Raw genomic sequence first — 27019 nt, 5'->3', positions numbered from 1 at the left:
TCTGACCTACCTAGCGTCTGCTACCTACAAGGTATAGTCCAGACAAGGTGAGAAATGTGTTAAGTATCAGATTATAGTAAACTTTACACAATGAGTATTTCATTTTCATAAGCTTCAACCCTTCCCCGTTTCTCCCCTCACTAAGCCTCACAACTTTTCAGTCTAAATATTTATCACCATCACTCTCCTGTATTCCACTTCCTTCCTTCCTCAACATTATCTTTTACTGGTTTTTGTCTCTATGTTGATACTGATACCACTTTATAATGTGGTAAATTTAATGATGCAAGGAACTAACCTAAAAGTTATTTTATATTTAAATAAGATTTACCAAATGCCAACATTTCATGCTAATTTTTTTAATTCCCATGATGCCAAATACCTGAAAAATATTCTGATCCTGATATAACCAATATTTGCAATGGAAAAATATGTTCAGTAATAACTGATCTGTGTTTATGGGTTAATACCTTTAAAAGGTTATTTGCTATTTACTCTTTGTGTAGATTTGATAAATGACTATTTACTTTTAGGTTCAGCTGATGAAAAACATGTCAAAATAAAATGTCATCACTGTAATAATCTGACTTCCTTACCAAGACTATCTCTCCTAATCCAAGCTGAGCACGTCCCAAAGTTTGCCAAGATTCCCATGAATGTGGATTTCTCTGGACAGCCATTTCTGCAGCATGAACTGCTGGGAACATTTCATGAAGAGACATTAGGACCTATAGCCAAAGGAGAAAAAACAAAACCCATCAGTAAATTAGCAAACTAAACGCTAGCCAAAAAGTAAATAAATTTTTAAAAATGGATAATCATATGTAAACAACTCTTTTCATTTTTAAATATATATTTTTAGTCTGGAAAACATAACATTTTTGACCCCCTCCTCTGCTGTTCAGGGTTAGAAATGATATTCTTCCTACTCCTGAAATAACTATAAAAAATATAAAGCTTCAGTTGTTGCACCCTACTATCCACCTGGTCAAAAGCAGATGGTCATATTCTGGCCATGGTGGCTCACAGCCACTTGAACCCCAATTCCCCTTCTGTTTATTCTACTTACAAAGTGTTTTTTTAGGGAACTCCAGGTCCTGCTGTCAAACTATGTAAATTTAAATTTGTTCAACCACCCATCCTGTCCTCAGTGAACATCTTCCTGCTATAAAAATCATTTAAACACTCCACCAGCCTCCCCATAACTGGGTTCTTCAAGTCAGGGAGAAAAGAAAACACCAGAAAAATCAGGGAGTTCCAGAACCTTCTACCTCAATTTATGGGAAAGGGCTGGCTTTTACCCATAATATTTTGACCATCTGCATTTCATTTGTGACACCATTATTATCAGGTTCCAAATAAAACAACCCATTTCATGTAGTTTGCCACAAATGCTATCTTTGATGTATACATATTTAAGATTCAAAATTAAAGACTTATCCAAATGAAGGACAGCACTTCATTCAGTGGAAATAATTTATTTGGGTTTTTCCTGGATAAACTAAAATCAAAGCTGAAAAAGGATGTGCCCTATGTTTGGCATCATCACCTGAAAGATGCTAGGTGTGTGGATCAAGGCTGAAGTGCAACTATTTCCTGCCAAAAGCATGTTTAATGCTCTGTCTGAGATTTTAAAAGTCTTTTGGATAATCTAATACAAGTGCTCAGAGGTTTCCTTTATAAACTTTCCCACAAAATATTACAAATGTATTTTTAAGTAGAAATGTTATTTTTACACTATTAATAAATCGAGTCTATTCTGACCTTCTGCTATGGACTAGGCCATTTTTAGAGAAATATCATCATCTAGAATTCAATTCATCCGCATCCTGAAGAGACAGAGTTATTGCTAAGCCCATACTATAACTTCCAAGGAAAGCTCACACATTTCATTTATTTACGAGATCACCAGTGACTTTTTAAAACATATACATCTGCTCATATCTTAAGCATAGGTAGGCTGAAACAAAAGTTAGCTTCATTGTGAAGGTAAACAAATTTCTAATTTGATGCATGAGGAATAATATGGTGACATATTTTTTTTCCAAATAAATAAACTGTACTTAAAAAAATAAAATGGGAGGAAATGCTCTTTTGGTTTATCACCACTCACCAGACAAACATAGTGCAATATCATAATGAAAGGGAAATTCTTCATAATCATTACCTGTGACTTCATCTCATACAGGGTAGCATCGTTTGGGGTTAACTGTAGTGCTTCATCCCACTTCTGAATTGCCTCTCGGTATCTACAGTTGTTAAAGTTACATTAATATTATATTTCCAGTAAGTCTTTGAGCATACGTGACCAAATTTAAAAATCAGAAAATAAGGAATAATTGTTTACCAAGAAATATCTCTATTCAAGAACTGATGATGATAATGTTACAAAAGCAGGAAAATTTGAGAGATGAAGGGAAAGGGCAGCAAAAGAGAAAAAAGCAAAATATAAATAAAAAAGACGTTGGAAGATCTTCTCCAAGATTTTATTTTCTGGGCTAAGAAATCACCATCAGAATTTCTCTTTTTCACCAACTTCAATGTCTGAATGTGTTGTCACTCATTTCAGATGTATTACAAAGGACTTCTCTCAAGAGTTTATAATCCAATTGCAACCCTTGGCTCTACTGCAGCAATCTAGCTGACACAGATGTCAGTTTAAGATGCTGCCAGGTCATCCTGTAAAGATGCTTCAGTTTTAAGTTTTCTGTCTCTAAGCTCCATGAGCACAGGGGCCATGTCTTGCTCATCACTATCAGTATGTGTAAGTTTATAAGATACGGTCACATGAATGAAAAACAGTATGAAGACTGATTTCCACTATCATGTTTTCACTGATGTTCTCCAGTCACAACCCTCTTTTGAGCTATCGTCTCCACCTAGATTCCCTACAGATACCTCGAACTCAACATGCCCCAAATTGATCTTAGCACACTCCATGTCAAATCTGCAGAAGCAGAGCAGCACTTTATTTTTTTTTTAATAAAATTAAGGATTGACTAAGCCCTACACATCATCCAAAGCAGTCATCTTCAAAGCATCCTTCCCAAGCAGTTAACTCATGTATACCTGATTACATCTAGGAGGATAAAGTTCAAATTACCAGAACATTCTCCAGTATAATGAGCTGAAACTTTCTATCCTGTACCTTTCCCTCAGTGCTACTCATTCTCCTTTCTAGAGCTAAACGGAAAATATATAATCCACCAGTTTTCATTCCTGGCTACGTACAGATGAATTAGGGAGGTTTTGGAGGGGGAAAAATGGCTGTGTGTGTGTGCACGCACACGTGCATGGGTGTGTGCGCACACGCTGGTCCCTGCCTCAGATCACTGAAAACAATTTCTTGGAGTAGGGCCCAGGCATCTGTATTTTTTTAAAGTTCCCCAAGTTATGCTAATAAAAACCAGGGTTGTAAATCACTGATAATATCTCTCTTGGGATATTAAGCCCTATCAGGTACTGTCTTCTCTTGAATCACTTCTTGCTACCCTTTCTTTCCTCTGTGTATTCTTATGCATAATTTCTTACCTGCTATGTGAAGATCCAAACCAATCATAACCACCAAAATGTGGGCTGGCCTGCACTGATTATTATTTAAGCGGGGAGCAGAAAACTAAAGAAATAAAGGCAGAATTTGGTAGAAAATACAAAGTTGAAAACCATTAAAAAGTACATTCTCTGTCTCTGTTTTCACCTTGCTATAGCACCGCTTTACTAGTAAATAATACACATGACAATACCATTTCCAGGGTCCTATGCCATTGTGGCAAACAGCAGAAGGGCTACAGCTATCTTAGAGTAAGCTGCCACACTGCCAGCTCCACGGCTAGCAGCAGGGATGAGGGTGGACAGAGTGGGAGTGTACTATATCAAACTCTACCCAAGTTAAGTTAGCTTCCTACAGATAATTCAGAAACCACTGAAAATACCTAAGAGACTTTTAAAATAGGCTTTCTCTTATATTTGATATTTGAAAAAAATCTGTAAAAAATTTGAAAATATCTTACGGAAAAGTTGTAAGGTGTACGTAGGTCACTTAACCACTGAATATCTTCACCTGTAGGCCTCTCATCGAGTGTTAGTCATTGATAAGCTGCCTGTTTAAATGCCCTGTTTGAATTCCCATGCTCTGGAGACCTTACTGTTCTTCCAGAAGATAGCACTGAAAGTACCATTTTACACTTCTGTGTGATCTCTGCTAATGGCACTTTGGAATTGTTTTAGTTAAGTCACTTTAGACATAACATTTATCACTGTGGATCCAACTGTCAGGTACTGAGTTAACAAGTTCTTCAAAGAAATAAATTTTAAGGAGGCATGGGAGGAAGGCATACATTTTATAAAACGTTACAATGAAGCTCATGACTGACCTCTGAATAGCAGGAGTTTTAAGTATGCTGTTAAAAATCTGTAAGAGACAGTTAAGAAAATTATCCGGCTGTGTGAGACCTGTGAGCTCATCAAACAAGGATTTCAGTGTGGATTCTGTCTTTATCAAGTGAAGTTAAAGGAACACGTTACAGTTACAGTTGGAATGGAAGAGCCTGCCGCTGTCGTTCCACACCTCGTTGTTGCTGTTCACATTCCTTTAGTGCGCCTACATCTTCACAAGCTTTTTGGCAGGTATCAATATATGTTGAACACATCTGTTGCATGGTCAAGACAGGATCAGAGGCCATCGATACTGAAACTGATTTGTCTATTTTCTTCTGTCTTCTTCCATGACTGAATCTACTGCCTCATCTGATTTACAAGCAAAACCTAGAGAACCTACAAAAATGAGTGTTTTGTGGTTTATTTAGGGATAATACAGAAAATATTGCTGTATTTTTGGTGAAGAAAATCAATTTTGTATAGTTTATTTCAACCTAAATAAAATGTGAATTTTTGTTTTAAAAAAAAAAAGAAGGCCTGCCTTGACTGCCACAGGGGCTGTGGAAACGGCTACTGTCACTATGTAGCATCAGGCTATGTATCAATATAACAACAAGCTGAAGATTTACCCTACAATGGCCGGCAGTCTTTGTTTCTAGACAAACCACATCTAAATATGCAGAAATGATTATTAGAACCACCACTGATATCTTCTTCCCTAACAGGGGTCCCTGCTGAGCCCCAAGGAGATATTTGTTTGAAGACTGTGTTTAACTCTGGGTGAAAGATTACTTGAATTTTAGGAACTACCAATGATCTGAAGACAGAGCGACCTCATTTTTATGATGTGCTACCACAATGCTGTATGTTTTTCCCTGCCTATGCCTGCAACAGCAATAATCTGAGGTCACAAATCAAATCTTTAAGAGCTTTACTAAGTGCAAATTATTTCTCTATTAAGGATTTTGCCAAACTCAAGCATGTGGCTAGAGCCAGGGTCCCCCAAGTGGAAAGTAACAGTGGAGACATGCAGTCTCAAGGGGCACCGTCTATCAACGCTCCTCCTTCCATCTCACTCAGAGATCCCTTTGGAGTGCTCCATGCACTGCTCTGCTTTCCATGGACCCTGGCACTTCTGTGCAGAGTCAGGCCATGCGCACTAGCCTGGCCTGCACAGGCCTGAGTGGCTGGCACACAACACTCCACATATACTGTGCTTAGCACATGGCAAACATGCACTGGCTAAACCACTGTGTCCCACCGTTACCTTCTAGTTACCCTGAACGGGAATCTGAGGCTCACAATTATTTTTAAATAATTGTCATGTCAATGTTAGCTTAGACCCGCCAAATGTACTTCAAAGTAAGCCATCTAAGTATCTTTTCAGGTACCATTAAAATTCTTTATTTATGAATTCCAATTACTCTATTAAAATAGCATCAACTATACAGAATTAATTAACTAGCTGCTTTTGTAGCATCACCACCTATCAGATCACACTGCTTAGATTCATATACTGATCACTAAAGGGGCCTATTCTTAGTCCTTCCTTTCCCGGCCCCCTCAGATAAAGCCGCCTCCTTTAGGCCAAATGTCCCGCTAAAAAAGAATGGAGAGAAAAGATACAAGGACTTCACCTGGTATTCCACTTAGCAGAAAAAAAAAAAGAAAGAAAGAAACATACAGAGAAGGAATGAGAAAGTCTGAACTTTACTGGTAGGTTCTTAAACAGGGATAAAAACCACAGCTTACAGAGAAGAGGAAGAGGGAAGAAGGAAGAAGACAGGGTCTGCAGATTCCAATGGACCTCTTCGTTCTTTGATCTGCACATGTACATCATTTAAGGCACGTAAGATGGCAAATCTGTGCTGCCAACTATAAAGCCACGGCTTATACTGGGTATTCAAAATTTTTTTTTAACAGAAAATGTTCTTAAATCAGGTTTTCCTTATACTCCTTAGCTGAATAAATGATACCTGTTTTGATATTAAAAAATTGTTTTCTGGGTATACAAGTAGAGAAGCAGAAAAGAGAGGAAAGTGTGCACGGGTATGGCAGCATGTGTGCGCGCCCACACACGCAGATATTAAAGACACTCACAGTGTCCCACCTAAAGACCATAACCATAATTAATATAGTTAACATTTTATTGTATACCCTTCCAGTATATTTTAATATAATGTATATAACACACACACGAATTTTTCTTAGGTCTTGAAATCATCAAATGCTTCTCTCTACAGCATAATACTTAAAGACTGATTACTATTATTCCAGTGCAAAAATCATTCAAATGGATCCTCCATTGTTAGACATTAAAAGTAACCCTTTGGTACAAACTTCCAGTTATAAGATAAATAAGTTCTAGAGATAAAATGTACAGCATGGTATGGTGACTGTAGTTAATAATATGGTATTATAAACTTGAAAGTTGCTAAGAGATTAAATCTTAAATCTTCTCACCATACACACAAAAAAGTAATTTTATGAGATGATAGATGTGTTAACTAACCTTATTATGGGAATCATTTTGAAATATATACATGTTCAAATCATCACATTGTATACCTTAAACTTACACAAGATTATATATCAATTATATCTCTGGAAAAAAGTTACCCTTTGGCCATTACAATTCTCATTTGGAAGAAAGTATGCCATGAATAATAATTATTAAAGAAGAAAAAAGTGTATTTTGGAGGTCAAACATAATACACGTTACAGCTGATGTAAAACTGACTGGAAATGAGATCACCTTGAAAGGAAGGTTGTATAACTCAAGATACCACTCGTGTTGATTTCTTTTAATTAAGAAAAAAAGCCATTGAGGGAAAAATAAGTATTATATTTACTCCTCTATACAACTCTCTTTCAGATTTTCTATTAATATGATCTGCCAACCTTACAAGGAACAGTTCCAGATTGGTTTAGTTATCAAAATTAGCAATCTCTACACTAATCAAAAATTCAAATAACATTACAATAAGATTATATCTAAAATACAAATTATATTCAGGTTGCTTAATCCTCTGAAACTAACCTAGATGTTTAACAATTAGAATTATAATTTTAAAATTTTGGTCTTACAGAAAAAAACAGGAAATCCTTACAGTGAAAAACAAATACAACAGCAGCCTCTTAAATCTTCTCTCCTCAACCTAGTCTTCAAAATATACACAAGCACATGCGTGCACATACGAACATACACTTAAAAGCTCTACTTCAAATGATCAGCTACTTTTTTTTTTTTTTTTTTTTTGGCACACAGGCTTAGTTGCCCCGTGGCATGTGGGATCTTCCTGGAGCAGGGATCGAACCTGTGTCCCCTGCATTGGCAGGCGGATTCTTAACCACTGCGCCACCTAGGAATCCCGATCAGCTACTTTTAATTTAAACTATTGTAAACCATAAAAGGACATGTACATGAACACCAATTATTTTCAAAACCTTTGTAAGGGACTAAGAACTTTTTTCCTTCAACAATTCAGACATAAAAATAAACCTCTAAACAAATGCTGAAAAAGGAAAGTTCTTAACGAGGAAAAAAGTTAATAAATGCAGGAAAAATATCAGAATTTTAAAAATCATCACTTATGAAATAAGGATCTAGATGGATCTAGACAATGATCATCAGTGGGTGCTAAAACCATTAGCGAAAAGATTGATGCAGAACTGCACAATGGCAGATAAGGCTGATATTCCCCCGAATGCTGTAATTGACCTTAACATCACTAAAGGGACATCCAGATATTATATATATCATGTCATGATGCAATAGAAAGTAAACAACACCATGAATATTCTAGCAAAAAAAAGAACTTGCAGCTGCTTGACTTAACTTTCAGTTCACAGAAAATACAAGAGATGGAGGAAAAACATTAAATGATCCAGAGGGAAAATATCAGGCAAATCCAGAGTGTGAGACAGTCTACTAAGCAATTTGCCTAGTCAATTCTAAAAGTCAATGCCATGGGAAAATTTGTTAAAGGTGAGAGAATTGTTCTAATGCTCTAAATAAGGGTCCACAAACCTTTTTCTGTAAAGGGCCAAACTGTAAATACTTTAGGCTTTGGAGACAAGACGGTCTCTGTTCCAACTACCTGACTCTGCCGCTATTATGTGAAAGCAGACAACACAAATGAGTGGTGCTGTGTGCCAACAAAACTTTATTTAGAAAAACAGATGGCATACAAAATTTGGTCCACTAACTGTATATAGTCTTAGACCCTGCTCTAAACTGAAAGAGACTAAAAACACCTAAACTATGTATGAGTAACCAGTAACAATGTATGAGTCTTGACTGGATCTTCAGTCAAAAAATCAGCTATAGAAAATATTTTATGAACGACTGCAAAACCAAATATGTATGAGATACTAACATATATTAGGAAATTATTTCTGTCTTACACACTAATTATATTATGGTTAGTTTAGAAATGTTCTTATCAATAGAAAATTCATATAGAATTTTTCAGGGATAAGCTTTCATGATGTCTGCATCTTATCAAATGGTTCATACAACATACAGATAAAGCAAATATGACACGATAACAACTGCTGAATCTAGGTGGTAGGTAAACAGATGTTTACTATACTTTTCAACTTTTCTGTATGTTTTTTAGAAAACAGTTTTTAATAGAAAGTTACATACATGTTCCCTATCTTTTTAGATACACATACGCACACAACCATTAAAAGTCAAGTTTGCTACTTGATAACAATATATTCAAAAACAGAAAGGGAAAAAAGTAAACTGTTTTTTTAGATGCACATCCAGTTTGATCTAGCAATTCCATTTCTATAAATCTTTCTTGGACTGACCTGTATGTGTGCATACTTACATCACTGAAAGGATATCTACTATATCATTTGTAAAAATTAAAGATGAAAACATTCTTTTTCAAAAGAGGTATGGTTAAATACATTTTAATACATCATATAATGAAATACAAGTAACCCTTCATATCCAAATCTTTCTGGCTCCTGATTTTAGATAGCAAGAGTCTGGATAGTAGCAGACCTACTATACAGCCATTAAAAAAAAAAAAGGTAGGTCTCTATGTAATAACACAAAAAGATCTCTAAGGTGAATTAACTTTAAAAGGCAAGGGAGAAAATGGTATATATATTATATTTAGAACGCTATCATTAATGATGTTTTAAAAGACCTATAGACTCACATGCTCGTAAATATAAAGATTATCTTTGGCAGGATATCAAGAAACTGGTAACTGTGGCTGCCTGTGGGAAAGTGAACTAATAGGCTGGGGACAGGAGTAAGGGCAAAACTCTTCGTTATTACTGCATTTGCTTTTTAAAAACCATGAGTATATTTCATTGCCTTTTTCTTTTCATTAAAAATTTTAAGGATAAATTAAAGAAACCATGGACCTGGGAAAGATCACATACAGAAAGAGTAGATAAGAGAAAAAACACCAGGGTGGAGTTTCCAAAATCTGGAGGTCGAGCAAAGAAGGAAGGATCAGCAAAGATGACTGAGAGGCAGAGAAAGAAAGGAAAGAGGAAATTCAGGAGTATGTGTGATTTCATAGAAACCAAGAGAGAAGTCTGTCATGGAGAAGGTCACGACTTTTACTGAATACTTCAGGAAGCTCTAATATCATGCAGGTCACTGGTGACACTGACCAAAACAGTACTGTTGGAATGGTGGGAATGGAAGCCAGACTGAAGAGTGAAGTGGAAGTGAAAAAGTAAAGACAATGAACGACTCACTTGGGAAGTTTTTCTGTGAATACCAAAGAGAGAAATGAGAAGATGACTTATGTAAGATCAAGAGGTAACTGGCATCTCTCTCAAACACAACGTGTTCAAAGAGAACGCATCATCATCGCCTACTCCAAGTTCACTCTACTCTTACATCCCTGACTGCAAGAGAAGCACCACCGAGTCACTAAGAAAATCCTGAAGCCATTCTTGACTACGCTTTTCCCTGCCCTAGGTCATGTCAGTCTTCAATTCTCTAATTCCATTCCTTTAACCCACTGTCACTGCTACCAGTATAGGTCTTCAGCCTTCCAGGATTGTCAAAAATTCAATTCACCAGTCTTCCTGAGACCAGTCTTGCCTGACTCCAATCCATTGTCTACTCTATCTCAGAAAAAAATTTTGAAAACATAGTTCTGATAAGTTCACCTACTGATAAAAATATTTCAATAGCTCCTGGTTACCTTCAGGACACTCAAGTTCAGGCCTCTTAAATTTAACTAGGCATCCAATAGGCATGTCTCTGCTCCAAATCCCCATTCTCCTCTAGATGCTCCTTTCACTGACGTTGTACATTTTGGTCTTTCCATAATGTATTTTCTTTTCTTTTTTTTTTTTAATAAATTTATTTATTTATTTATTTATTTATTTATTTATTTATTTATTTATTTAATTGGCTGTGTTGGGTCTTCGTTGCTGCACACTGGCATTCTCTAGTTGCAGCGAGCAGGGGCCACTCCTCGTTACAGTGCATAGGCCTCCCATTGCGGTGGCCTCTCTTGTTGCAGAGCATGGGCTCTAGGCGCGTGGGCTTCAGCAGTTGTGACACATGGGCTCAGTAGTTGTGGCTCACGGGCTCTAGAGCACAGGCTCAACAGCCGTGGCGCATGGGCCCCATCGCTCCATGGCATGCGGAATCTTTCCAGGGCAGGGCTCGAACCTGTGTCCCCTGCATTGGCAGGCGGATTCCTTACCACTGCGCCACCTAGGAAGTCCCATAATGTATTTTCGACACTCCAAAGGGAGAGATTTTCCTCTGGCCTCTTCTTGGCTTTGCACATGCAGAGTCCTACGACTGGAACATTGTTCTGCCCTTTCTTCAGCTAATTTCCATTTGTCTTTTATGACTGTTCTGATGCTATCTCCTTCCAAAAATCTTCTCAAACAAGCTTTAATTCTTCCACTCCCCCATTTAGTTAAATGCCCTCCTTTTGTATCATCCAAGGAACTCTCTAAAAGTACTCTTTACTCTACATCAAAACAGCTTTCCTCTTTGTGTCGCCCCACAAAAGATGCTTACCTAATATTTTCTTTGTGACATCAATGCCTAACAGAAGCACTAAATAAATATTCAGTGAGTAAAAACAGATATAAGACATTAATATACGAAGCTAATCTGAGTGAGGGGAGCAGAATACAAAAGAACAAATGGCAAATGATGTTGAACATAATTCTATCTTTGCTGAATCACGCTGTTAGATTTTATGCAGCTTTAAAGTAAATTTTAATTCCTTGTCCTGATTAAATTCTTGACAAAAAAAAAAGTTGCATGTATGAAAACACTGCTAAACTCAAAAGCTTCATTCTAGATATAGTCGATTCCCATTCCCAATAGTTACGTCCTATGAAGTCACCATAAAGATGAGTTAGTGAATACTGAATCACTGCCCCTAGGGTTAAGTTCCAGCAAGCCTCTGGTCACAACATTTTTATCAACTAATTAACATATAACCCTGTTTTATGTGCATTTCTGTTGAAAGACATCTTATATTGCTGTTTCACTAACACTGGACTCATGGCCAGCAGCACTGTAACTCAGGTCTGGATAAAGCTTACCTAACATGCATATTTTCTCCATAAGGCACATCACAGCCTTCTTGGGTTTAACAACACTAGACAGCACTTCTGGGACTACACTTGGGGGCCTTTTAAACCGCAAAATCACCAAGCAAAAAAAAAAAAAATTTGGAAAACATAACACTAAATAGACCACAGAAAGGACACTTGTTTTCGCTATGAGAGCTAAAACACAAAGGCAGAGGGAGCATCGCCTTGTTTGACTCAGCTGGGAACTCAGCTGGGACAGCACTGTGAGTACTGACTTTGGGGTTACAAATACATTTTAGTGAGTAAGTGAACTCACAAACACAAAATCCACGAATGAGGACTGATTGTATTTAAGAAGAAATGTTATAGCATTTTTGTTAATGTCAAATAAATTGTAACTAAACACTATTGACCACCATTTTCCACTAATATCATGATAGATTTCTATCACAATTTTATGTGCTCATGAGGAAATACCAAAACAAATTTAAAAGCTATTCCTATACAGCCACATTTTAGAAAATCATTAGCTAAGCTTCATCATTTTATTTCCTTATTAAAAACTATATGATTGGGATTGCCATATATACATTACTAATAAGAAAAAAGTATCAAGTTGTACACTTTAAATATATGCAGTTTACTGTATGTCCGTTACATCTCAATAAAAGGTCTTAAAAAAAAAAAAGAAGGAAAATTAATAGGCAAACTACAGACTGGGAGAAAATATTCACATAGCATACGTCTGACAAAGCACGGGTAACCAGGATACAAAAAGAACATCTACAACGCAATAAAAATAATTGCAACTCACTTGAAAATATGTTAGAAGATGTATCAGAAATAGATGCACGGACAGAGGAATGAATAAACAGAGGTTATAAAGCAATTTTGCAAAATGTTAATTACAGAATATAAGTAATGAGCATATGGGTGTTCACAGTTTTTTCAACTTTTTCTTTGTTGGAAATGTTCACAATAAAATGGTGAGAAAAAAATTTTTAAAAAAACCTATACTGTTAAGAACATTAAAGTTTTCACCTTATTTTATATTGTGTTTCTAACATTTATAATCATTGTTTTCCCAAAATGTTCAACGATAGAAATAACTTTTCTGGTTTAGTTTAGATTTTGTTATTGGAAGTGACTTACTATTGTTCGATATATAATATTTGAAATTAAAGTTTAGTTTTCTTCCTTGATTCTGTGGGAGCTTTCCTAGAGAAATTATAATGATGTTGAAAGTAGTTTTAGACAGATTTGACTGAAAATTGTGTGATTTCCAATGTAGGTAGATCAGGTTCCAAGTGTTAGACAATGGTCAATTCCCTGAATTAAACCCCCTCAAAACACAAAAAACAAACAAAAAGCCCTCCATAAATTATTTTGAGTTTTTCTGTCTAGAATTTAGAATAGCATTCTGAGGTAAGTAAGGAGAAATAATGCGCAGGTCCATGCAGTAAGCATTCATCTTAAGGAACTTAACTTCCCGCAACTTTCGATAGGTAAAGAAGAAAGAGAGAAAGAGAGAAAGAGGAAGGAAAGGAAAGGAAAGGAAAGGAAAGGAAAGGAAAGGAAAGGAAAGAAAGAAAGAAAGAAAGAAAGAAGGAAGGAAAGAAAGAGAGAGAGAGAGAAAGAAAGAAAGAAAGAAAGGAAGGAAGGAAGGAAGGAAGGAAGGAAGGAAGAAAGGAAGGAAGGAAGGAAGGAGGGAAGGACAATGACAGAGAAAAAATATACTTCCTAATTGCATATTCTCTGAAGACAGGGGATCTGAAACAGGAAGAAGTATTCAGATGACGCTCAGACTGGAGTCTCAGTATTTTCTTACCAGGCAAGAGCAAGAGATGCTATATACACTTTCAAAATAAATACTAAACTGCTCTGAATTGTACTCACTATCACTTATTGAAATTATGTGGACACAGCATTAGGTTAAGTCATAAAGTCTACTTTCAGTAATAACAAACTATTTACTTACACAAAAGAACAAACATGGCTTCAAAAGTTTCTAATTTATTATAGACAAGAACAAACAATTTACAGTGGATCAATTCACTGTGGAAACAGTAGGAAGGTGCTCTGAAATTATATGGAGGTGCGTACACACTGAATAAAGGTCATTTTCCAAAGCAAATTAAAACAACAATGCCAACGGCTAACTAATACAGGATGTTTCATAGTTGTTATTGTATTGAAAGCAATTAGCCTGTTCTACTCCTTGCTACACTAGACAATGAGAATTTTCTAACAAATTTCAGTCATAATTTTAATATCCCAATTTTTACTTCAGATACAAAAATCATTTAAAATATTTTACCACCTATATTACTCACTCATTTAGCATACACATACATGTCACAAAATAAAATTCATCAGAAGTTAATTCCAGTATAATTTGGATCAAATAAAAACATTTACAAATGAATGGGGAGGACTATAGCTAAGTTCCTTACTTTAATGATAAATATGATAAAATCACAATAAAGGCGAAACAATAAATAGAACTCCTTTCACCTGGATGAATTCAATCACTTACCTTCTTGCTTCCTTGGAGAAGCCTTCTGTGACCCCTTATCTAAATCACTGGTGAATATTGGCTAATGGGACCCAGTTATTTATCTTTGTAAAACAATCTGAAACTTTACATTTATTTCTGTGTTTATTTAAACTAAAAGCTCTATGTAGACAGTGCAATAGGTATATGCAGCTGAATCAGCAGATACAGGACAAACTGGGACAATATGGAAGGGGCCCTAACCAGAAAATAGCAGTCACTGCCTAATCCAAAATTGTAAATTCCATAATTAGAAATGTAGTCCTAAGAGTCCTAATGCATTTCAGCACATTTGGAAAATTTAGCAATAAAAATAAAGTACAATTTTGTGCTAAGAAAGATACGTTATTGAGAAATGAAAATTAATCCTAGTGATCACTGAAGAATTTTTAGTCCTTAAGATAAATGTAAAAATCCTGAATAAAGGATTAGCAATTAAATCCAGCAATTTGCTAAAGTACAAAATCCACATGACCATGTAGGGTACACCTCAGAAAAATATTAGAAAAGGTTTCATATGTAATAGATAATGAAGAAAAAAAGTATATGACACTCAAAAATGCTTACTATAAATTTTAATACCCATTTCTGATTAACTACACTACTACCTATATTGTTTTTTTAAAAAAGGATATACAACATCAAAGAAACTTAGTCCCTGGTGCTATTATCCACTAAGTATTAATGATATTACCTCTAAAAGCATCAACTATGTATGCCACCTAAAAGAAAGTGTCTGTACTTCTTAGGCATATCATAGGTGACTATAAGCTTGTCTTTAAATAACACTTCCAAGTGCTATTATAGACGTAACATGAAAAACTTTGGAAGTATGCTATGTTCTATCCTCTTTCTCTGGAAAATTAAATTATTCCTTCATAACAATCCTTACACTCATAATCTTCTAACTAATAGCACAGTAGTAAATTCCACAGGATTTAACAGTAGCAAATCTATTTCCCCCAGTCTTAGCCTATCTGTCCAATCTTCTTCCTCCTACTCCCCACCACAGCTCTGCTTCACTCAGTCTCTACCCACATATTACTCCTTTGTTCATGTGGGTCTCTCAGTGTACGAACACGTGCACATTTAGGTTCCCGTTCCTCCCCTCCTCACCTAGTCAAAGGCTCTCTCTCCTCAAAGACTGATTAAAAATCCCCTTTTCTCATGAAGACCATAAATACCACTTAACTGACCACACAGTCACACATTTCTAAAGTACTTTGTTTTACAAAGCACTTTCATACAATTACTTAACATACAATTATTTTCATAAAAAGTTAATTCACTTAGTGCTCACAAAAGTCCTATAAGATTGGCATTACTTGTTCTCGTTTTACTGACGGAAGAAACAAAAGTAGACAGCAGCTACAGGACCAGTCCAAAGGCACACGGTACTAAACCTACACAAGCCAGGATTTGAAGCTAGCTCTTACGCTTTCTCCAGCTACCCCAATATTGTTCTTGTTTAATTTTTCTCTAATTCTTCCGTGTATTTTTATCTTCTCTTTACTAATGAGTTCAGGGACCAAAGGGTGGGTTTGCTTGCATTCTCTACAACAGCCAGAACATGACCAGGCACATAAAAGATGCTACTATCACAGATTCTACCTATCTCATTTGTCCTACCTTCTTCAAGAGAAGTCTTGGAAAGCAGCAGATGAGAAGCATGAAAGACAAGAAGGGAGGACAGGAGCTAGCATGCTTACAATACATAAAAAAAAAAAAAAAAGAAAGAAAGAAAGAAAGAAAAAGAAAGATGGAAAGAAGTAAAAACAAATTCTACTCTAAGACAAAAGCAGCAAACAGTGTAACTTTGTTTCATCTCACCATTCTAGGTATACAAATTACAAGAAATTCCCAAGACTAGGGGAATGGAAATATAGGTAGAAAAAATCAAGAGATTAGAATTAGAGATACCTAAGACCCTGGGATGTCTGAGGTTTCAGGAGTCGTTGTGGCTTTTGAGGAAGGGCCTAAAGGCCAAGGTCAGCGCAGTAATGGTCCACATAGTGAATATTTTAGGCTTTGCGGGCCATATTGTCTGTGACACAACTAGTCAATTCTGCTGCAGCACAGAGTCAGCCATAGACAACACAAATGCAAAAGTCCATGTCTGTGTCCCAATAAAACTTTATTTATACAAACAGACTATGGTTTGCTCAACCTCTACTTAGCCCAACCACTGTTAAACTGTCACATTTGTCAAATGTCCTTTTTACTTTCAGTCCTATTTTCTGCCTAACTCAACCAGCGGCAGTTATCAGCCAATGGAGGGCATTTATGGCAATTTATGGAGGCCTTTTTGGTTGTCACTAAGACTTGGAGGCACTAGTGGCAGGAGATCAGGGATGTTAACATCCTGCAAGGCAAAAGGCAATCCTGCACAACAAGACACTGTTCTGCCCCAAATGCCAACAGCATTATTCCTAAGATTCAGGCCAGCTCATCCCACCCACCCCCACAAAACTGCTTATGCGCCTAAGTTTAAGTTGTCCCCAAGTACAAAATAAGCCAGGCAGTTCAAGATGACACTGACCACCACTAGTTCTGTCTTCTCTTCCCATAAGCCAGGCAAGCAAACATGCTCACACATACACACATGTGCAAATCTGTGCGAACACACAGATGTGAAGCAGAAAGAAAAATGTCCTCTTCCCCGTGCATTGCTTTGATTTTGAAAACACAGCCAATGCTGTTGGCAGAGCCACTGCCACATGAAATGTGCTTTGTTGCCCAAGGCACAGAAAGGTTTAAAGGAACAAGTTAGCTGCTTTCCACTAGCTAAAGAGAAGCAAGAACTGGTGGGCATTTACTTCAATAATGTCAGCTTGGTGAACTCCCTCCCCTCCCTCATTTCTCACTTCCTCTTTGATTTACTTCTCCTGGCCTATGAATATAAGCTGGCACCACCCAGTTCCTCCATTTTTGGATCATAGGAAACTTTGCACCTAATAAATCAATGGTCTCTCATAAGCTCTACAGCATATCTCTTAATTCAACTTTGGTTTGGAACAGACTGAACAGACACAGCCCTAACTGCAGCTGCTGGATAGGAAGCATTGAAAGATAAAAACTTGGTTTAAAGTCACTATGGTTAATAAGTGACCAAAGTCTGATTCAACCAGTTTAAAGACAACCGTAACACTATGCAACAAACTAGCACAAAGAAGGAAGCAGAGTGAATAGTTTCAAGGATTGCCCAAGGGCAGGGTGAGATAATACCCTACTAGTGGGGTAAAGAAGAGCTGGTGACCAAGCCAAATAAGTCAGCACCCTTATAACCAGATAGAAATATCAAAATATTTAGCTACTGTGCTCCCAATTAGATTTGTAATTTACTATAGCATCAAGTTTAATGAGCTATATAGTTACCACTTTATTCATTTCATAAACATTTATTGAGCACCAGAGCAGAATACTACTCTGGGCCAGGTAGTATTCTAGGCACTGAGGATGCAGCATTCAATACGATATAAAAGGACCCTCCTATTCTTCTGGAGCTTACATTCTAGAATGTATGTGTGTGCAACGAGGGTACAGAAAGACAACAAACATAAGTTAAAACATGGTAAGTGCCATGATGAAAAAACACAAGGAAGGATGTGATGGGGGTGAATGCATGGTCAGAAAAGGTCTCTCTGGGAAGGCATCTGAGCTGAGAGTTGAATGACAAAAAGTGGCCAGCCAATGGAAAATCTGGAGAAGTTCATTCCAGACAAAGAAAGAGACCAAGGCAGGATCAAACACCCTATTTTTTGAGGCAAAAAAAGAAAACCAGTATGTCTTTAGAAGAAGGAGGAAAGGGAGCAAGAGGCCAGAGAGGTAGTTCAAAGCCATGATCATGAAACTTGGACCCCCTGGCTGTGAGCGTGGATTTTATTGCATGAGTGATGGGGAATCCACAAAGTCCCCATGCCACACAGAGACATGAGTTGCTTTACATTCTCGAAATATCAGTCAGGCCCAAGAGAGGAGAATGAACTCTAGGGGTATGAGGATGAGCACCCGGAGGCCTGTGGAGACCACCAGAGTAATATAGGCAAGAGCTGACAGTAGATTAGACTAGGATGACAGCCAAGAAAACAGAACAGAGGGAGGATGAAAGCGATTTAGAGTATGTTAAAAAATAAAATCATCTCAACTTGGATTGGATATGAAGAGTGAAGAAAAGAAAGGAATCCAGGATGATATCTTAGCCTGAGTTACCTGGGAAATAAAGCCTGAGGCCTAAGCTTACAGGCTTACTCTTTGTTGGGGGGGGGGAGGTTAGGATCCAAAGGAAGCAAGAGTAAGGGGGAGAAAAAAAAGAAAAGTGAGGCAGGAAGGAAGAATAAATACAAGGCATATGTTAAGCTGAAAACAGCTTCAAAAACAAACACAGATGATTGTTAATCTTGTAGAACTTCTTCAGAGACAGTATGAAACTTCTTTGTATTGGAAATAGTCCAGTGCGGAGAGAAGGAAAAAGAATTTACCTGCGGCCTCCCTCCCATATCCTGTCTCCAACTGATCAAAGTCGGCCCCACAAGGTTTAGCCCACTCACACTTCTGGGTGTGTGACCCAATCCCTCTAAGGCACCTGTAGGTCCAATCTGGACAGTGTCAAGGCGTGATGGTCTTTCATTATCAGCACCATACATGGGGGCTCTCTGGTCTGTGCTGACAGCAGCGGCTGCCCAGAATTTATGGTATTAAGAATAACTGCAATAACCTATAATGAAAAATAATCTGAAAAAATACCTATATACTATATATATATATATATGTATATATATATATATATATAAACTGAATCACTTTGTTGTACACCTGAAACTAACACAACATTGTAAATCAACTACACGTAAATTTTTAAGAAAACACACACAACAAAATAAAAAGAATGTTATGAGCTGTCTCAAGGCCAGGGATCTGGAGGTGAGTGGGGCTGATTAGCTCTGGCATGGCACATAAACCAGCAGAGATGATTCCTGGCTCTGGGGCTTAAGTAACTGGGTAAATGATAGCACCTTTTATTACTGACATGGGCAAGACAGGAAAGGACCAGATGTTGGGGAGAAAAATCAAGAGTTCTGGGACACTAAGTTTGAGACACTAATTAGACATCCAAGTGGGCAGAAAGGAAGCGTGGGAGATGAGAGTCTGGAGCTGAGGCGGGAGGACAGCATTGCAGGCTGTAGTCGTTGGCACAGATGATACTGAAAGCAAGCGACTACACAGGTTCAAGGAGGGCAAGAATGTATATGGAAAAAAGAAAAGGTATTGTCTAAATACTGCGGCCATCAATATTTAGAAAATGAGCAAAAGAAAAGAGCGAGCAAAGAAGATTATTAACAAGCAGTGGACCTTGAGACAAAAGGAAACGCATGAGAGTGCGGTGTCGCAGATTAGGAGGCAGTATATCTAAAAAGGGAGTGTTCAGCTGTGTTGAACACTGAGACGTACGCTAAATGAGCACTGAGACACGATGACTGGATGTGACAATGTGGAGGTCATCGATAACCTTTAGAAGGGTGGTTTCAGTGGATTAGTGGGGACAGCAACCTGACTGGAATGGGCTGAGAGGATGATTTATCAAGAAATGGAGTTTGTTGTGAAGGGGGAACAGAAAAACAGTAGGGTGTGTGGAGTCAAGGTTTTTTAATCATTTTTAAATGGATGCTATCAGGGTATGTTTGTATACCAGTGAGAGGGAACCAAGAGAGAGGGAGGAGGGGGAATACAGGAGTACGGAAGTAGAAGGTACAAACTATCATGTATAAAGTAAGTTACAAGGATATATTGCACGACACAGGGAATACAGCCAATATTTTATAACTAAATGGAGTATAACCTTCAAAACTTGTGAATCACTACATTGTACACCTGTAACATATAAGATCGTACATCAACTATAATTCAATTTAAAAAGTAGGGTAAAAAAAAGAGAGAAGAACAGATGACATCAAAATGAAAGGAGGTTTTAGGAACAAAACTCCTAAAAAGGCAAGCCGGGGTGAGGTCTAGCACACAATTGGAGGGGTGGGCCTTTCATACAAGCAGTAGTACTTCATTCCAATACAGTGAAGGCAGATGACTTGGATGCAGACACTCTCAGACTGGAAGATGTGGTGGTGAGAAAATAAAGGCATCCTACACTGACGGCATCTATTCTCTTCCACATAATAAGAGGCAAGATCACAGGCGTTACACATATTCAGGCTGTTTCACATAGCCAGATCACCCTCAAGTTCACTTTGGTGGGTATGCTTCTCTAGACAAGAAACAAAATTTATGATAAATTCTAATTATATTCCAGCTTCACACACATACACACTAATAATCACAAGGAAAAAAATGAGACCACTCAGCTACACAATCAAATACCACCATCTAGTGGATGAAACCTTAAAAGCCAACATATCAAAGCTCGGACCCACACTGCGATTCTTAAGAAGATATATCCCAGTTAGTATTAATTTGAGAAAAAGATGTTTGAACAAAATAACTTATAAAAAACTTTAATACTGCATGAAATATCCCAATCACATATAAAATCTTAAAATAAATTACCTAAAGCATATCTACTGAGTGCTTACTGGGTGCTAAGTGGCACACTAAGCTCTTTTACATGGACCTGCTCTTTAATACCCCAATAGTCTATGAAGTAAGTGTCACCATTTTACATATAAGGAAACTAGAAATTGACACTTAAAAGGTTAAGAATGTGCCCAAAGTTTATATAGATAGAAATGATAAAGCCAGGATGACTGGAGTTAAAATGATTTCAAAATTCACACTTGTAACCACTAGACTTAATATACTGTCTCTGTAAGGGACCGACATTACTTAGGGCTTGTGCAGAAAAGTAAACCAATCTTCTATTACAAAGAATCATGAACACTACAAGGTATAACTTCAGAATTTAAAAACCATTCCGTTGCAATCCAAAATTTTCTAACTAAGAGTAGTTATAGTTTGTTACTAATGAAGTAAACTGGACAGCAGGAGACTCTGTGATGCTCAAGGACTGGGCCTCCTTTGGAAGAAGAATGACATCAACACACTTGGATCATGTATAGTCAATGTGCTCAGACAACTCTCTTAAGTGCTAAATAAAACTAAATGAGAAAATCTTGAGGGTAGAGAAAGAGAAAATCACAAGAAGGCAAAAGAATGTATCCCAGGAAATAGAAAGAGCTCTCACGTTTCCATCAACCCTCCTCCCTCTCCTTCTCTAGCAATTCCTCCAGAGGCATCCCTACTTCTCTACCACTCTAAGGATTATTACTCATTCCAAGTTCAAAGCTGTTCCATATTTTGTCACTTAATCCTTACCATCATAAGTTATGGGGAAAGGAATGAGACTCAGAAAAGAACAATAATTCTCAAGTGTCATATTCTTATGCAGGAGGAGGAAAGGAAAATTGTATTCCTAAAGGTCCTTTGTGGTTGGGATATGAAATAAAATATGTTCTCAGAATACTGTGTTCTAATCTGGAGTCTAAAAATATATATTCCTATAAGTACAATTAAATATATGGTAGTTAATCCACAAAAACCTATTTAGCCATAATATAGCAAAACACAGCAGTCTTATAAGTAGTCAATAAATATTTACTGAGGGCCTGGTAGGTGCTACAAATTGTTCTAAGAGCTGAAAGTAGAGTACAAAAGTCTGCCTAGACAAAGTCCCTACATTCCTGGAGCTTACATTTCTACAGAAGAAAGACAAATAAACAGAAACAACTAAATAAGTGTATAAGGTAACTTCAAAAAGGGAGAAATACTAAAAAAAAAAAAAATTAAAAGGCTGCTGTGATTGTAGTTTTTCATTACTTTGTTAAAGTCATAAAATGACTTCTCACCATTGCCAACAGAATATAATGAAAAGGGGCTTACTGCTGCATACAAAGAGAACACGATCTAGTTTTTTTCTTCAGCAGTATTTACTGCAAACTTTTTTGTATTTCTTTGCTCCGGCAATACCAAGTTGGGAGAATTTTCCTAAGCATGTAAAACAATTTCTTTGCATTTCCATGTTCTGTTCCCACTTTCTTGAAATGCTTCCTACCATTACTGGTTTGGCAAAATGCTACTCCTTCTTTGGAACCCAGCTGAAGATTGAACTTATCTGTCAGAACTTCCCTGATATACATAAGCAGAATTGGTGGCTCCATTCCCTGTGATTTAAAATATTTTGTATCAACTAACCTGTCTTACTGCATACATTACTCTGCAATATAATTATCTGCATTCTTGTGCATTTTACCAAAGGTTGAGCTCCTTAAAGTCTGGTAATATATCTTACCACTCTTTGAATGTTTTCTAAAAAGAAGGATGGATGGATGAATGGATATTTGATGTTAGATTTTAATGATGACATTACACATTTCTCAAAAGTTGACACATTTAAAAAAAATTGGTACATCAATAAACATCTAATACTGTTCCTACACCTTGGTACATCAACAAGTCTTACAGCATTTGAAATAACTGCCACCCTACTAACTAATTTACTTCCTGATCTGTCACCATTGTTGAGATCAACTTAATGATCTCCTTTAAAACACAGATTTAGAAACATACACATAAGTCATGAGTAAAGAATTTTATTTTTCATTCTTTTTTAAGGTTTATTTGACTAGTATTCCTTTCACCTAATCACAAAACAGAAGTTTAAAATTCTTTTTTTTTTTTTCCTGGCCGCACCACACGTTATGTGGGCTCAGTTCCCCGACCAGGGATTGAACCTGTGCCCCCTGCAGTGGAAGTGTGGAGTCTTAACCACTTGGCCACCAGGGACGTCTCAGAAGTTTAAAATTCTTTAAAAAAAAAAAATGGCTGATGTGATAGTGGAAAAGGGAGTATGGGGGTGCTGGATAGTCAGGGAGGGGTTTGCTGAGAAGAGGACATGTGAGCAGAGATCTGAAGGACAAGACAACAGACAACAGAGGAAATAAGAGCTTTTCAGACAGAATCCTAAGATAAAGTTGTATTAACAACTGTGTTCAAAAACACAGGGAAGGCCAGTGTGGCTAAAAAGGTAGTGAAAATGATGATGGTTTAAGATGAAGTTGATTTGGAAGACAGACTAAGTTTTATTTTTTTTTAATTTAACCTCACTATTCTCCCTTATATCATTTCCTATTCCTCATATTACTTTCAATCAAGTTGGATATTCCCTTAGATATTTTTAAACCATTATTTCTATTTATTTTTGGCTTAGAGTAATCAAACGACTCATTTCTACCAGATTCCTTTAATTTTGTTTAGTTATCTTTTAAAGCTGTGTATACATTACTCCAAGGACAAATGTTAAGTAGCTAAAAAAATGTAGTCATATCACAGTGTTCCCCATTCAAAATAAAGCATCCAATCCAGCTGATTTCAGTGAAATGACTCAATGTTTTGACATGCAGGGGAAAAAAAAGAGTTATTTTGTTTATCCACAAAGTTGATATCTCTCATCTACCACAGGAAATTCAGAGGGAATCCCATGGCAATAACTGAATAGCTTTTCCCTTCTACACACTAGTGTGGTCTAGAAAAAAGATAAAAACAACAAAGTTAATGAACTTTTAACAGGCATTTACAGGAATTTCTAAAGATGTTTTATGGATATTCTGAAAATGATTTCATAAATGTGGAAAATTTATAGTTGGTTTTCTTCTGACTAAGACAGAATGGCCAATCTTGCAAAGTTCTACAGGAGAAGAACCTTTGTGCCTAAAACACCACAAGTGAGAATTCACAATTTAATGTTAGGCCGTTAAGCTGTTAGTTGTCCTTGATTTATTGTCTACCCTTCGCTTCCAACCTGAGGCACTAATATATTATAGCTTAAGCATTATTTTATGTTTTCTATTAAAACACATTGCTTCCAGAATCAAAAACATTAACACGCCTAGAAACAAAAATGCTGGTTCCTCAACTTTGACTCTATGACAAAAATGATAAACAAGGAATCTTATAACCATCCTTACCAATAGAAAGAAAAAAAAAGATAAAAAACAGAGAAAAGAAATTTTAAGTGCTTCTTGTTCAGCACTACTTCTTTTAATTTCTCAAACTCTTCAGCACCACAAGGGAGATACCAAAGGCACAAAGGCCTGACTGTAGATCTGGATGATCTGAGGAGTATTCTGTCCTACCAAAGACCAAAACTGTCCTCTAAAAGAAAACTCTAAAAACATACCTTTTATTTTCAGCCAAAGTGGCTCCTTCGTCCTTCAGCTGTTTACTTTTCTCAGCACAGCCTTCAAGGAGAATTTCTTTCCTCCGTTTAACGGCATGAAGCCAGTTCCCTTCATCATTCTCAACTGTATCCTTCTCATCAGCAGCTTCAGCTTCAAACTGCTGGGAAGTGACCTTTGAGACCTTCTCACCAATCTTCCTTTTCCATCCAAAGGAAGCCATTCTGGAAAAATTACAAAGAAAGAGCTTTAAATCTCAAACTTGGCCTTTTATAGAAGTATTCCAACAAACAGGTAAAGAAAGGATAATAGGATAAGACTGTTACCATTTTTTGACCCCTAATTAAAACAGTGGATCTAGACAATAATTATCAAAGGCTGCTAACATCATAAAGAAAGACAAGTCCACGATATGTATCTCCTTGATGGAAGTGACCCACGAAGTACTCTTTCCAAGAGTTAATGTTAAGTCAGATCAAACCTCTACAAGTTTACAAGAAATGTGGCATACAGATGGGCAAGCTAAATAACACATCAGAGATGCAGACAGCAAGAAACAGAAACTAAAGAAAATTAAAACTGGTTTCTTCAAGAAATAAACTGTCAGATTTCCTCAAGAAAAAAACAAATGTTATGAGGTATTCCCTAGATGAAGAGAGACTTAAGTAACACACAAATCGAATATAATGTGTGGATCTTGTTTAGCTACAGATTCAAACAAGCCAATGGAGGAAACCTTTATGAAATAACAGGGGAAATGAGAACAATGATTTCATATTTGGTGATATTAAAGTAATTCCTGCTTTTTTTTTAAGGTATAATAGTATTGTGATTATGCTGACAAAAAGAATGCTTACCTTTAAAATATTTTACATGAAATTATATGATATCTAGGAACCGTTTCGCAGTAATCAGTGGGAGTGGGGAGTGCAAAGGAAGACAGATATAGATAAAAAAGATTGCTATGAGTTGATAAGCGATGAAGTTAGGTGATGAGTACATAGAAATCATTGTACCTTCCTCTCTCCTTTCATATATGTTTGAAATTTTCCATAATAAAAGGTTTTTGAAAGATTCAAACTTGGTAAATGACTTAATTCACAGAATTATAAAGTTAATCAAAATGACAACAAATGTTAAACTGGTCTGTAAATCTGAAAAAATATACAACTGTAAGGGCTAAGTGAGAGAGCATAACTGATGCAACAAAGTTAAAAGAAACCCTGGAAGTATTCAACAAATATTTATTTAGAGAAGGGATTTACTGCAGGATCAAGAACTCTTGCTAGCTACGTGGATGGGTTTAAATATACTGAGAAACCCTTGGAAGTGTATATACATTTTTGTATGCTTGTGTGTTCTCTGCACAAGAGTCTCTAAGCTTTCATTCCATTCTTAAGGGAGCCTATAACCCCAAGAAGATTATGGTGAACTGACTGGTCAACTAGTGGGATAAGGAAAAGCAATGAACCAAGGGTCTTCATAAAACTAACAAAGAATGAGCACTGTGGGAGTAAGGGAGGAAGAGAAAGAAAATAGCAAGTAAGTTCTAGCAGATATCAAGATCTTTATCACTGATGCACATGCTGAAATAAAGTATAAGTAACCACTAGCATGAAGGAGACAAAAAAAGTGAGGGGTTGGCATTGCTCACCTGCTGAGATGGCCCACACTCTGTCTGTGGAGTGTGTTTCTAAATAAATCCACTTCTGACCTAAAAATAAAAAAAAAAAAGTGAGGGTGGCTATGAGGTCACTAACATGGAAAGGCCCAAGATAATGGCAGATTTGGGAGGGGTAAGAAAATTGTGAGTCAGGTGTCTAAGCTCTTAATGACTATGACAAAGTGACAATTACAGCAATAAAGAAATGTACAGGCTGATACGGGTAAATCACATGCTTTCACAGGAGCACGGATTTTTAGAAAAGCCTGCAGGAGTCATGGATTATAAGTATACTTGGGAATCAGGACGACGCCAAACTCTCTCCGCAGACCCATTTATGATAGGGAAGAATGAGTGTCCTATGTTTGATGATGACTACAAGTAACTTAGGGAAAGAACCAAGAAGAGGCTCAAAATGAAAGTGTGTTTACTATGGCACAGAAGTCCGGAGGCACAGAAGGACAACACGAGAGAATGGGTCGTTAAGAAGGTCCCATAAGATATCAGCACAAGATAAAAAAGAAGTCTTGTGACTGTCCCTACAGGTGACAAGCATGAGAATGATTACGTTCTGTGGCTTCAAGTTTCCAAGTCGGCAATGTGAGGGACCCAGTGGTGTGGAACCCTAATGACACAGACACTTCACCCTGCCCCACGCTAGAGAACGCGTCTCTTCACTGCGTGGGAAAGTGCAGC

The 27019-nt window shown here is 36.9% G+C and overlaps 1 protein-coding gene across 6 annotated transcripts in view; it reads right to left on the bottom strand.

The window, feature by feature from the left end:
- The window catches only part of TTC33 (tetratricopeptide repeat domain 33), a 42001-nt gene that overhangs the window by 14220 nt on the left and 762 nt on the right, over window positions 1-27019 (bottom strand). For 4 of the 6 annotated variants that reach the window (XM_057708502.1, XM_057708503.1, XM_057708504.1 and 1 more), the window contains exons 2-5: window positions 26315-26374; window positions 24663-24884; window positions 2168-2249; window positions 597-728 (exon numbers count right to left, since the gene is read on the bottom strand). In XM_057708502.1, coding sequence (XP_057564485.1) covers window positions 597-728; window positions 2168-2249; window positions 24663-24883 — 435 coding nt within the window. In that variant the 5' untranslated portion in view covers window position 24884; window positions 26315-26374. The remainder of the gene's footprint in view (window positions 1-596; window positions 729-2167; window positions 2250-24662; window positions 24885-26314; window positions 26375-27019) is intronic. The other 2 variants (XM_057708507.1, XM_057708508.1) reach the window with 1 other exon arrangement.

Source organism: Hippopotamus amphibius, chromosome 15 (genome assembly GCF_030028045.1).
Source record: "Hippopotamus amphibius kiboko isolate mHipAmp2 chromosome 15, mHipAmp2.hap2, whole genome shotgun sequence".
NCBI classification, from domain to species: Eukaryota; Metazoa; Chordata; class Mammalia; order Artiodactyla; family Hippopotamidae; genus Hippopotamus; species Hippopotamus amphibius.
The sequence above is the reverse complement of the archived record's forward strand: the minus strand, read 5'-3'. Positions and strand labels throughout refer to the sequence as shown.